Raw genomic sequence first — 14,441 nt, forward strand, 5'->3', positions numbered from 1 at the left:
TTTGTATCCATTTCAGGGGGCAGACATTTCGCCACTTGCTGTTGACTGAAAATGACCTCACATTGACTAAGGTAACTGTCATGGCTTGTTTTGCGGTTTTCTGGATTTGGTCATGTGCCGTTCACAAGCTGAGCCCTTTTGGTGTTTAATATATTTTACACAACTGCAGTATTCAGAGCATTGTGTTTTGATGGGTGCGAGCGCATCAGACATATTTTAAAGACTTTATTTTTTTTTACTTTATTTCTTGCAAGAAAGAGCGTCCAAAGAATTTGATCCATAACATCAGAAGACAGTATAATAGAAACCAGCAAGTTGACAGCAAACTAGTGCATTTGTGGTCGGAGCACAGCTTCAGTGATAGCGAGCAAAACACTCATCTTGACTCTTTTTTTTTTTTTCCCCCTCCATCTAATTGGATTACTGTTAGCCCATACACAATTGTACTAAATCATAATACAAGGTTGCAGCTTCTATTTTTTTCTGCTTGCTCTCTTCATCTCATTTTGTTACAGCTCCTGGTGGGTGGAAGTGATGGATGGATGTAGACTGAATGACCTATATGAAGAAAATTACCACAATTGTCATTCTAGTTCATATAGGCCACATTTGGAATGTTCAAGACAACTCTTATATCTGCAATTTCCTTCCTTCCGGGCATACATACGGTACTGTATATATGTGCCATATTGGAAAACAATCAGAAAGCATTAGTGGGATAATGCAATCAATTTTAAATAGCATCAAAGGAATTGAGCTCATTCAATGTAGTGCATCCAAACAACTGCACTATTTAAAAAAAAAAAAAAAAAAAAAAAGAAAAAAAAAACCAAACATGTTGCAAAGTTTACCAGCAGCTTGACCAACTACCTAAAAGAATAAGATATGATTCATACAGGAATCTTCCATTAGAACACACACTAACCAAATACAGAAAATAAACAGTTTTCTCTTAATCATTCTCATTCTGAGACAGTTTCATGCTGTGTTTTCAATTAGGTTACTCACCGTTTACAGGTATTGTGCAGGGGGTTGTCAGGCCAGCATGGAATGGTCTCTAGGCCATTGTGCCTGCTCAAAATAGACAATATGCAGACAGAAAAACTGGGGACACTTCTACGAGCACAAAATTGCATGCAGTATAATTTTCCTATGACTATCACAGATTGGAATGGAGCAGGGTGACCAAATGCACCTTGGACCAGGGTTCATTGAAGGAAAAGGGGAGTTGGAATAGAGGATGAAATGAAAAAGACAGACAAACTAACATAACGACCTTACAAAACAACGTGACGGACCGACAGAGTGTCTAACAAAAACGGCACTTACAGACAAGAACCTTGGACGAAAGATAAGAAGACATGAGATGAGAACAACCCGAAAGGAAGTGAGGGGCAGACAGGACTTAAATACATGACAGGTAAGGAGAGGCAGGTGAGGGTGATCAGACAGAATATGGGCAAACACAGGAGGGGAGGGCCGAGTACACAGAGACGCGGACAGAAACCATAACAACCAACTCATAATAAAACAATCAGACGAGTCGCGACAATGACACTGTCATGAAATTTGTCTGTTTTTCTGTCATTCGCGATCCTGAAGTTAACCTATGCCCTTCAACAGCCATCAGAACCTATAATAAAAAAAATCGTGATTAGTTAATCTGTGTATAATGTTAAAAATCCATACAATTTTTACTACTCAACCAGTCAGTAAATAAACAAACTTGTAACTTTTACAGTTGTTTAGCGCAAAGAATAATCTACATATATAGCACAAATGTTTTGCACCGTGAGTTTTACAGAGCATCAACCAATTACAAGCTCAAGAAAACTTTCTCGTATTAAACTCATGCCTCCCTCAAGAAGAATGAACAGAATAAATACAGTCTTTCCACTGTACTATTTTGTCTTTATTGAATTCCTTCAAAGATATTTTGGGCGACTTGGTGGAACGTGGCTGGCACGTCAGTGCTGCATTCAAAGGGGTTTGAATGTCAGATCAGACTTGTGTCTATACTTTATGTTCTCTGCGACTGACCCGGGACCAGTCCAGGGAGTACCCAGTTCTATTCACCTCACCATGTGTGTTATGAAAATGTAATCATGCAGTTGCACAGTTAACATACAAACATGAAATAGTAAAAGCATCCATTCATTATAGTAAATAATAATTGACATTTATAAAAAAAAAAGAAAGAAAAAAAGAAAATTATTTTTGTGTAAATCTTCCAAATTGGAGTCACAGAATGTTGCTTGACTGACTTGTTTTCATGGTGGAGCAGAAGTAAGAGATTTAGGTCAGATGCAAATCTCTTCCTTGTAATAATTTCAGCATGTGTTGATCCATCTGGAGCCCACAGCAGAATAATAAGCACAAGCCTTGCTAGCATGTGCCGACATTCAAAAGGCGGCAAGGACATGCTCAGCAGCTGAAGGCGACGGAGTGTGCACTTTAGTTTAACCAAGACAAAACATGATAAAATTAAGATCATGTGAATGATTTCAGAGAGTGGACCAGTCAAAGTTCTGCATATAATATGCATTTCAGCAGCAATACATAAAATGTGATCAAAGTAGACTTTTTGTTAGAACAGGAAGCTGGCAGGGAATCATGCCCAGCACCCCGCGTTGCTGTAAAAATTAATTTGACACGACTTTGGGTCGTGCTCACACATGTCACGTCAAATTTCAGGAAAATAACCCTAGACGGAGCGTAAGGCCTCATCTAATTATGGAAAAGTCGCTGAGGCGTCGGCACTTCTGCTTGGTAGCCGTGTGTGGTACCCGCACAAGAAACAACAGGCTGTCTGAAACCTGTACTCATCACTACCTCGGAGGCTAAAACCTGTGCGGTCGGTCCTGGCAAACTGCGAAACAGGGCTGTCTCTGCAAATTACTCAAATGATCATTGACAAGAGCAGCACAATGGGAAGCAAGGCTACGTGCAGAGATGCTGACTTTATATTAGTCCTCCATGATGTCCTAAATAGGATGATAAAAATACATACATACAAATACAAAAAGTTGTCGTGCACTTGGTTTAGACACACTAACTCCTGGCCAAAGATACAATGTTAATGTTTTATAGTCTAACACCTAGCAAAATGTATGGAATCTATATTCTATAATTTCAGCCAACCAGGTTGTATTTATTGGGAGGTCACGGGAGATGCTTTCTGTAATTATTATTTTGTCTATCTTCCAAAGTGCAGAGGTAAAACTGGATGGCTAGCCTATTCCAGATGATTTTGTGCAAGAGGCAGGATTTAACCTCAACTGGGCAAACAACCATCCACAAACACCAATGGATAATTTGCAATTAATTAACCTATCAGGCAGGGTTTGGAATGTGACGAGACTTCTGCTCAAAGATGCCTTAAGACTTTTCTGTTCTTGTTTTATACTTTAGGTCTAAAGAGTACTTTCTATGAATGGTTTCATACTATATGAGATACTGCAACATTACTATGATTGCATATGTTCCATAGAGAATATTTTATGATAAATAAAAGTGTCAGTTTTTTTTATTTATTTATTTATTTATTTATTTATTTATTTATTTATTTATATTTTTATGTATTTAAACAGTGTATTAGAGCGCCCTCTGCTGCTCATTATCAGATGCTGTGACAATTAAGCCAATATGAGCTGAGTGTCAGACAGACGACTGGGGAGGATGGGCAGACAGGCTGCAATCCCTCAGGGCCTTTGCTGATTGGCACCAATCACAAGGTCCTAGCAAGGTGCAATTTAATGTGAGAGTGTAAACAAGGTCAAAAAGATGGAGCTGTTGCCCACCCCATCTACGATGAGAAAGGTGGCAGGAAGAGCTTCAAGGTGAAGACAGAGAGACTCTTCAGGTCTCCAGAATGATGCTTTTCTCATTGACAATTACAAAAACCTTTGTTGGAACATGAAAACACAATTTAAACACAATGTATTTTTACAAGTCTGGTTGGTTTTAATGTTGACATAGTTTCTTGAGAATAATGTTCAATGAAATTTTATATAGCCCGGGCGGGACAGAAAATGGATGGATGGAATTTTTATGTGTAGTCCACTGGTAGTGAAAATAGTAGTGAACTATTCTGCCAAGGTTACACTTTCTATAAAGGTCAAATGTGCTAGAGTAGAACAAAGTTTGTGCATTTTAAATGCCATTACGACTCATCAATCTAACTGCAATTCCATGAAATGTCATTTTTTTTGTGTACTTAGTTTACTACTAGTACCTTGCTAGAAAAACCGATATGCTTGACTGCTTACTACGCTTTTAAACACTTTACAAAGTAACTCTCAAGCAATTGTATTGTCCCTGATGGGAAACCTCCACGTACATTTCCCTTAGTAAAATCAACTCAGCTTTTTTGGGGGTATGGTGATTGCTGTACTGCTGATGGCTCCAGACAGTTAATGCATAAGGGATGGTGTTGATATCGAGACATATTGATCCACATGTGAGAGTAGTAGGTGCCCTGGGCCATTTCGGGCTATTTGAAAGGTGGGACAAGCAAGGAAAGTGAGTAACGCACAAGTCTATCTGACAGAGCCTTGCCAGAGGCGGGGACGCTGAACACTGAATGCTGACTGGTCCAGTTGCCTCCATATTGATTCCATACTGGAATGGCCAGTGGGGCAGCCAGTGCCTCTGGTAGTGACTGTCTGACTGGGAATCAATTTACGTCAAATCATATTTGCTTAAATTCAAACCTCACAGACACTAACTGTTGTGTTACTAACATTTCCTTGTGGCTTGCAGTCCACACATCCATCATGTGTGTATGACAATTCCACAGCACACTTGTTGACAAAATAGGATGTAAATAAATGCTCTACCATATATGACTTACTAAACTGGGCAAGGCTGATATTTCCATTTAATATCATTTGAAAACCCGGTGCTCGTTTAAAAAAGAAATATAAATCTGATTCTCTTGGTTTGAACAATGGAGAGTTAGTGATGAATATAAGTTATAAATATGGAAAATCATGTAAAACCTAAAACTGGTAGAACAAATCATTCCACTGTGGCTTACATTTACCACTCTTGGTCAGTATTTCCCATTTGATTGTTGTCTTTGTTTTTTTTTACAAGCTTGCACCTCTGAAAAACATTGCATAACATTAAGTTTGCAGTTCACGACACATAATGGGGGAAAAAAAAAAGTGATTCATACGACATCCCCCCTCAAACAACGTTACGCATTTTGAATTTTCTTTGCAGCTTCAAGCGTTGACCCCTAGAGAGAAGTAGATTAGTGAACAAATGTCTTTCCCAAAAGATTGTCAGAGAATGTTCAAGGTGATTGTTCAAGGTGATTGACTGCCGACTTGACTATTCATGTAAGTACAAAATATTGTAAATCCCCGGGTTATTTATTTCAAGCAGGACTAGAATGTTTTTTTGAATTATTTTTTCTTTGAGAACCCAAAAAATCACGTGCTCAACCAAAAGTAAGACAAAGACCACAACATTCAAAACTATTTATTCCAAATAATTTCACATACTACAGTAGATGGCATCATGCAAATACAGTAATATTAACAGTAGAATTTCACAGAATTGGTGCATTATTTGATAGGGTTGCACACTGCAATGTCTGTGGTTCGGATTTAAGACATTCTGATGAAAAAAATCCATTCCACCTACAATAAGCCCTATTACCTTAAATTAATGAGTGAATCTCAACTACCAGGAAAATTTTGTAGGGAAAATTATGTCCAAAACAGCATGGAAATTCTGTTCGGCAGCATAAAAAAAATTCTGTGGCGCTCTCATGCCAGTTTTGTTTACCATAAATTTCACACTTATACAGTTCAGGAAAAATAAACTGTAGACAGGTCATCCGTCCTGTGTGTTTGAAAGATAATGGCTTGTCAGAGGCTCACAATGTCAAAGTTTGCATGACTGAATTTTCATGCTTTCCTCTGGCCAGCGATACGACTCCGCAGTAAAGTCTTCATAGTCAGTGGTGAAAATGAGTGAGCGCACATATGCTTCTTTGTCAGAGGGCTCCGGGTAAAGTGTGGCCATGTTGTGCTCATAGGCATATTCTATTATCTGCAACATATATGTTTCATATGGGAAGACAAACACTAAAGAAAATGTCATTACACATGAACTGAACTCTCACCTTGACTGCCAGCACAAGAGAGACCTCCTTGATGGCGCTGAGAGGTGGATACAGTCTTCCCTCTAAAAGGTCCTTTTCTGTCACTAGGTCAGCAAGAGCCTGGTTTACAATAAACATACAAACCATCAACCAGAGCTATAAACACGAGTATTTGGATTTCAACTGAACACAAACCTAGCAGAAATGCTGACCCATACGAAAACATTGCTTCCTTAACAGTGGCAATACAACATTCAGTGTTGAAGAAATACTTTGGTAAATAGACAACATGTATGAGTTAAGTTTCTAGAATTAGTTGCAAATGGAAATAATTATCCATTGGAAGGGTTCTATCTACCTGACCTGGCTGGATTCCATCTTTTTTACACGGGCAGTATAAGAGGCTGAATTGTCGTGCTTAGTATATGTGAACATAGTGTTTATTCAGTGTATATGTGCCAAGTGTCAAATGTCAATGCTACCTCTGCAGCAGTAAGAAAAATATCTTCATTGACATGTCGAATAGCGCAGGTGGTGACACCGAGGCCCACACCGGGAAAGATATAGGCGTTGTTTCCTTGACCGGGGTACAGCGTCCTCCCGTCAGGTAAGGTGACAGGGTTGAATGGACTGCCACTGGCAAAGATGCCCCGCCCCTAAAGCACAAGGCCAAGTATTTTTTCCTCTATTGAAGTAAACTGCAAGCATTTTCCATGTCAAATAAAAGCAAGCAAGGATAAGTTTCCACATACCTCTGTGAATGTGTAACATTGCTCTGCAGTGCATTCAGCTTTGCTGGTTGGGTTGCTAAGAGCAAAGATGATGGGGTGATTGTTGAAGGATGCCATGTCCCTGATAATCTGCTCAGAGAAGGCGCCGGCAACAGCTGCCACACCTGAAATAGAAAGGCACAGATGAACAACACAGGGGGGGCCCTGGGTTCATAGTACAACCTTTTGTGCAGCAAGGTACAATTGTGTTTTCTCCCAGGACAAGAAGGCACACCGGCGTGATGACTGTTCCTTTTTTTGATTCTTTAATATTTATGTTCTTGAATTTTTTTTCATGCAAGTTTTTACTGTAATTGGAACCATTTTGTTGCCAAAACACGATTGGAAGCACATACATAAAGGTTTCTACAATTAGAATATGATAGTGACAGGAACGAGGTGGGTCATATTAGACAATAATGTGTTAGAATTGACATAGAAATACCATAAACTGATGTGTAACTGTTTTGAAAATTGCAACCACTACTTCAGCCGTTGTGCCGCATCCTTCAAGTGTCAGCTACATAGGTGTGTACACGCTGCAGAAAAAAAAAAAAAGTCATTGTGATTTACCAATGAGAGCTGTGGGTTTCAGTTCACGGACCACATCCTCCAGGGTTTTCATCTGTGGGTGCTCATGAGCAAATCTCTCCTTCTCGTGCGTCAGGTTATCTCGACCCTTAGGAATGGTGAAAAGGTCGAAGAACAAAGCAGGATATGGTGAGTGATTAATGGATCTTATAACTTAACTATTTAACCTTGATGGTTGTTTTGGTGATTAAAATCATTCAGTGCTGATTTTGAAATGCACCTGTTAAGGAAGGAAGGAACACATCGTGCAAGTCAAGGAAAAGAAAATGTCAATGCTTGTCCACATGATGGCCGCAGGTGAGAACAGCCTATCACAGTTTACTTTGGGCAAAAGGTGTGGTACATCCTCTTGACTAGTCACCCGTCAATTGCAGATAAATACTCACACTCATATCCCGCCCTATGAGCAATTATGATTGTTCAATTCAGCTAACAAGCACTTTTGAGGAATTTTGGTACCTTTGATGGTAGTATTGCGATAAACACACCTTGACAATAAGGCCCTTGGAATCGAACATCCAAATCCTCCTTAAACTGTCTTCTTTTGCAAGGCCCTCTTTCACCATGGCCATTGAAATCAGCTCAGCAATCCCCATCGCAGCCTGGTACAAAGATGACCGGGAGAAAAGATATGTATGGTCAATTTTTATATGATTGAAAAGTTGTAGATGGACAGTTGAACAAACAAATGAGATTTTAACAAAATCATTTTACAAGTCATTCTTTTTTTTACATTATTATAGCTTGCAAAATGTTAGTCTTTTTTTATTTTATTTTTTAAATGTTATTTATGGGACCTAAAGCAGGAGTAAAAGCAGTTTCTCACCTCTCCTGCACCTTGGAACACTATAGTATGGTCACTCATTTTGCTCCTGGTGATGCGGAGCGCTGCCAAAAGTCCAGCTACAGCTACTGCAGCGGTCCCTAAGGGAAATCACAGGGCAACATCAGTTACATGGAAAAGGACTTTTATTTTCCCTAAGCTTTGCCCTGACAAGGCTGAGGGCCGATCCCATCTGAATTTGGGTAATAAGCAGACTACATCCTAGATTGCAGGTCATAATTCAATCTCAGACACAGACAAGCATTCACACTCATATTCACACAAACACCGAGTTGGAAATAAACTCATCTTGGCAACATTGAGGCAATTGTGTCCGTCGAGCTACCTTGGATGTCATCGTTGAATGTACAGTACATGTTTCTGTACTTGCTGAGCAGACGGAAAGCGTTAATGTTGGCAAAGTCTTCAAACTGAATCAGGCAGTTCATTCCATATCTGTAAAACGGAGGGATACTTTTAACATTGTTGTAGTGACGTATTAATGTCATGTTGACGTCACGTTTGGGGGGGTGGTGGTGGGGGGGATCCACATGCTGCAACTGCTGCTTCAATGCAGCCCTGAGGAGGGCACTCTGCACCACAGTTTGGAGTGCGAAAGCCAGGCGTTGCAAATATTTCAAGAGTTCTGTTTTCTGCACATGAAGGGCTAAAGTAAAACATCATATTTAGATTTGAAATGAAGTCAAGCACAATTGTCGAGTTCAATAAAATGAATGAAATCACAAAATCATTGGACATTGTTTTGCATTACAAGCTGACACATAAAAATGAGCAAAAAAATACATTTAAGGACACCCAGTGTCCCCCAGTAAACCAGCAGTGTTAACAGGTTGCTCCTAAAGCAGCCAATCAAATGTTCAATATAGCCCACACAGAAGCCAGAGTCAAGAGTAGCTTGTAATAACAAAAATAAGTTCAGCGTAATGAGCCATGAAATCAGATTTTGAAGCAATATTTTATTTGAGCAATGCCAAGTTCCCATGCATTTCACCAGATGGTCCTTCTGTTAAGGAATTTACAGAATGTTTATAAAAGGCTGCCTGCTCACACTTCAACATTAAAAGACTGGTGGAACTCTGGGAGAAGGAAGGAAACAGTGATTTGGATAAAGGTGTTATTCTGATGACCTTTTCACTGGTTTCCATGGCAACAACATGAACTGACTGACTGACTGCCAATATTAGGTTTTAGAACAAGGGCTTCTGCCTGGCAACAAGTGTTTGCAAAAACGTACGAGATTTGTTCATTTATTTTCTACTGATGACTGGGTCACATGGGTCGTGCTTATCCCATCTAACTTTGTGGGAGAGATGTGGATGCACACTTTGTAATTTCTCACACATACAAACTGGTACTCTTTGACAAATTTGACAAAGTGCAGGAAAAAGACCCAGGGACTTTCTTAGTTCTTTATTTTTAGATCTCTTTCCCCAAAATATATATATATATATATATATATATATATATATATATATATATATATATATATATATATATATATATATATATATATATATATATATTGAGTTGTACAGGTTTTATGTCACATGAAGGCAGCTCTTGTTTCAAGATTAGATTGATTTATGCATTTGATGCCCCTTGTAATCTTTTAATATTATTATTATTATTTATGTTGAAAAGCATTCTTTGTAAGAATTGCTCCATTATTACTGCATACCCTGGCAGTTTTTGTGGGCTGCTGGATTTCATGTATTTGATGTCAAGACACCTTTGTGGGTAGCTAGAATTTCACAGAAAGACCCAGTGTGTGGATCAAAGCCCATAATGAAAATATCAGACAAAAACATTATAGGCAGTAAAATGCAGACAGAGTGAGTCACTCCCTATTATTGCTGCATTTGTGCTTGTGGTTCTTTATGCCAGGCACTTGGTTGGGCAGCGATTAGTCCTTGGGAAGATGTTTGAGCATTTTCTTTTTTGTATGATAGATGGTAGCCGTTATTGTGACCTTTTTACATCAAAGCCTGTCTGCATTTGTGATAAAGATATTGGACAAAAATAGCCCAGTCAGTAAAGTCCATACCAAGTGAATGAGCCTTTGTTTGGGATTTATATTGGGATTTTCCTTTGTTTGTATTTTATGGTCCACTGGGTTTTTTGTAAAGCTTTTGTGGCTCTCTGAATGTTTTTTTTTTTAATACATTTGTGTAAGTTATTTGATCATTTTTACATTGAAGCCTGTCTGAGGTGAAGATATAAGATGAAAATATACTAGACAAGTGAGAGTATCTTACAGTAAAGTAAAAAGAATTATTATTACTTCTAAACAAAAAAGTTGCAAATATTTGATCTTTGTTGTAGATGATGTTTTGGGAAGCTGAACCTCTTCACAGTTGTTCATGTGTATAAAACAACTACAATTTGGAAAACATTTAGAGTCCCCAGAAATTCAGTCAAAAAAATAGAAGCAAAGGGCACCAAGGGTGGTTGGAAACAGAATAAAATCAAGAAAGCTTATGTTAAAGTGAGTGAGCAACAGAAGGAAATTGAAACAAACAGTGGAAAACTGCCCTGAAAGTTCACTGCAAACCTGTCGTGCTCTCTGTCTAACAAGGAGGTAAAATTCTTTCATAAAATCCGCACGAGGTTGCTTTCTTTTTTTTTTTTTTCTTTGTCATTTCTATGCTATTTTTCTTTTCATTTTTAATTCAAGGCCAAAGCCTTCAAGAGAGTTCTGCTGCTTTTTCTCCTTCTGAAATTGCTGCCTAATTCTGGGACTGAGCCCGGCTGCCAACACAGCAGTCATGTTGTGGAGAAAATGTGTTTTCTATCAAGGAGAGAGCAGCTCTAAAACCTCTGCGTGGCAGCACGACTGCAAAGAGACTAAGGAGAATGGCAGAAAGGGTTGCTATAAACTTTTTATTGTGTTGGGCCCTTTAGTAAATGGAGAAGAGCAACTACAGGGCGCTGCTGACCTTTTGCTCCTGCAGCTTCCTACTGGCAAGTTCACCAAAGTTCACGCGCAACTAAGACGAAACGGTCACTGACAGAAGAAGAGGATGTTGCAACTCTTCTCCTGATTCAGTCAAGGCGAAAGATTATACTGCAATTTGTCAAATGTTAGGATCATCTTTTTCAGGCATAAATGACAGGGTAGGAAAACTTAGTCACTTCAATAAAAATATCAGAATGATAGACATGGAAACGTGAAATAAAAATGTAGACCGACGTCCTCTAACCGTCTAACTACTAAGTGAGGTTGTGGGATTGAAGAAAAGGAGGAATATCTTCCCAGTTTAGAATTTTTTTGGTGTTTAGCCAGTAAACAGTGAAGATCGAGGGAGTGTGTGTGTGTGTGTGTGTGTATGTGTGTGTGTGCGTGTGTGTGTGTGTGTGTGTGTGTGTGTGTGTGTGTGTGTGTGTGTGTGTGTGTGTGTGTGTGTGTGTGTGTGTGTGTGTGTGCAAGTCATCTGTGTTGTTCATTTTACCCCAATGCACAAAGTCTCATTTTAACGACTGTGAAACATCTGATTTCTTTCAATCAAACTAATCATCTTCAAATGGTGGATTGCGGTCTGGAGCTAGACTGAGTCAAGGTCATGCCATGGTCGATTTCCATTGAATAAAATAAATGTACAGTCATGCGTCATTATTTTTCTCCCTCAGTCTGGTGTCACAGATTGTGTACAAATTATATGATGTGCATCCTCTAATCTGATCAATTGACCATAATGAGCATGTTCAGAAGTTCAGTGAGAAAAATAAGTTTTTAAAAATTGCCAAAATTAGTCCACAAATAACAGCTTTGATGATCACTTAATTTAATGGTCGACATCAGTGTTTATTTATTCATTTATTCATATATATTTTGATGCTTTGTTGTTATTTTCCATGAATAAATTGAATAAAGTCATTTTTTGTCTGTTCCCCTCACGCTACATGATTTTACTTGCTAGATTTATAAAGTAAAAAAGACAGCATCTGTAAATTCCCACTCCAGCTCAAAACAGCAAAAACTATATACGAGTGTAACATTTGTGAACATCACTTGTACTGTAATTTGACTCTGTCCAGCCTGGGTTTATGGCTGCTATGAAAGAAAAAAAGATATTCCATGACTCAAAATGATTTGGCAGCAAGGTTGCTTTGTTTGTGTGTTCAAGTCTTTGTCAAGTGTGTGAGCATCTGTCAGCAAGCCTGGTGGGAAAGACAAAACCTCCCTAAATATGTGACACACAACTCCTTTTAGTGTGACAGTACCTGAGCAAAATAGAACTGAGTATCAAGGATAAGGACATACTGGATCATTTCTGCTTTGTTCTTATATTTATATGACATTGACAAATTGACACACTCACGGAACAGCTATTAAACTGACATGTAAAATCTGACATTCAAAGATCAGAAAAACCATAAATCAAATCTTGTGCTGTAATAATATTGCTGTTAGGTGCCATATTAAGTGTATAAACCCTCTGGTAATTATTTTTGAATGATATTAGTTCTAATTGTCAATCAAGGAGGGATTCAATTTACATACTGCTGTTTACGTTATATCTTTGGTTACCTGCAGCAATGCAAGGAGATATCTGAGTGAAAGAGCCACACAAACAGTGATACACTTGTTAAAATTGCTGGGGCGGTATCGGATTGATGCCTCGCTCAAGGGCACCTCAACATTAATTAGGATTCCTCTAACAATCAGCTTTAAAAAAAATTGTCTGCAATGGTACTGCAATGGCCCAAATCCTATGTGGAGGAGATTACCATTAAGAAAATTCATGGCTGAGACAGATAGTGATGTGGTCACATGCTGAGTCCAAACACAGCTGTTGAACTGGACACACATGCACATACTGCCCGTTGATTGGCATCCCCGAGGGGCTACGGGCTATTCCCCCCTCCACTTATAACTCCCACAAGAAACTATTATTTGTCAAAACCCTGTACACTGGTCATGAAGGAACTATTTTCTTCTTTCTATGTTGTTCCTTTCTGCTGGACATTGGGATCTCATCTTATATGTGTATGTTGGCATCTCATAGACAAACACATAGACAAACAACCATCCATACTCACAATGACACCTACCGACTATTTGGAGTCAATTAGCCTACCATGTGTATTTTTTCAAATGTGGGAGGAAACAAGAGTACCCAGAGAAAACCCAAGCAGCCACAGGGAGAACATGCAAACTCCACACAGGAAGGTCAGAGCTGGAATAAAACAGCGGGTCTCTGAACTGTGAGGCAGACGGATTTAACCAGTGCTCCACCATGCCGCCCATTTTATGTATGTTTTATGTATTCCAACTAACAGTATAATATCATAATTTGTGGGTGCACGTACGTGTGACTGCTTCTTACTTGTCTGTGGCCAAATCCGTAAACAAGCAAGTCGGATTCAATCAAATACAAAGTGCTTGTTGTGTATGACTGTATTTCAATGGAAAGTTCTCCAATGCATATATATGTAGTTGGCTAAAGGGAGTAATTTGGTTCATGCTTGTTGTGTTTGGCAAAAAAGTAAACACGTGTATTACTTACAAGCCCATAGAGCTATAATCATTCACTCAACCCCAGAGCTTGTAATTATTCATTTTCTTCCACCAATTTGCCTACTTTTTAGGGAAAAGCACTGCTGTTCTCTGTAGTTGAGAAGCTACCCAGTTATTAGAGCCATGGCTTTTTTTTAACCAACGCTATTTCTGTTCTTTCTTAAGTTCTGACAAGATCTAACCTAGCTCAAGCAAATAAGTGGCCATGATGGTGCTTCAGTAGTTGCCTCCTACGATATGCATATAAATATGTTTAATGAATTAAATATAGACAAAACTGTCATCAAGGACATGTATTCATCACTTTGGCCCATTTTAATGGTTGTGAATGAAATGTATAGCTCTGGTGGTTTGAGTGGTTCACTGATCATTTTTCAATAAGGTCTGGTCATAACGACCAAAGTCGGTTAGTACGCACGGTCTTGAATAGCACGGAACCTCAAATTCCACTCATAAAAGTCTAATCATTCACTGGTGAATTGTTTTCCAGACAAATGAGTCTGCATCACACACTGCATGCATCCAAATGGCTTAAGAGAGCTGCAGGTCTTGAAGATTGCCAAGAGGAAGTGGGCAAATGATGAATTGAGAGCCAAAGTGAAC

The 14,441-nt window shown here is 38.8% G+C and overlaps 1 protein-coding gene and 1 long non-coding RNA gene across 2 annotated transcripts in view; both read right to left on the minus strand.

The window, feature by feature from the left end:
- Positions 1-224: 224 nt before the first annotated feature.
- On the minus strand, positions 225-1,315 carry LOC147052282 (uncharacterized). Its single transcript, XR_015066924.1, has 2 exons — positions 1,009-1,315; positions 225-558 (listed from the first exon to the last, which is right to left on the minus strand). It is a non-coding gene; the product is annotated as an uncharacterized LOC147052282 (long non-coding RNA).
- Positions 1,316-5,471: 4,156 nt separating this feature from the next.
- The window catches only part of me1 (malic enzyme 1, NADP(+)-dependent, cytosolic), a 43,588-nt gene continuing 34,618 nt past the window's right edge, over positions 5,472-14,441 (minus strand). The window contains exons 7-14 of the mRNA XM_085919049.1: positions 8,646-8,755; positions 8,303-8,400; positions 7,965-8,078; positions 7,459-7,564; positions 6,868-7,010; positions 6,598-6,771; positions 6,137-6,235; positions 5,472-6,063 (exon numbers count right to left, since the gene is read on the minus strand). Of these exons, the coding sequence (XP_085775175.1) occupies positions 5,896-6,063; positions 6,137-6,235; positions 6,598-6,771; positions 6,868-7,010; positions 7,459-7,564; positions 7,965-8,078; positions 8,303-8,400; positions 8,646-8,755 (1,012 nt within the window). The 3' untranslated portion in view covers positions 5,472-5,895. The remainder of the gene's footprint in view (positions 6,064-6,136; positions 6,236-6,597; positions 6,772-6,867; positions 7,011-7,458; positions 7,565-7,964; positions 8,079-8,302; positions 8,401-8,645; positions 8,756-14,441) is intronic.

This window comes from Syngnathus leptorhynchus, chromosome 8 (assembly GCF_054491065.1).
Source record: "Syngnathus leptorhynchus isolate UIUO chromosome 8, UIUO_Slep, whole genome shotgun sequence".
Taxonomy (NCBI): domain Eukaryota; kingdom Metazoa; phylum Chordata; class Actinopteri; order Syngnathiformes; family Syngnathidae; genus Syngnathus; species Syngnathus leptorhynchus.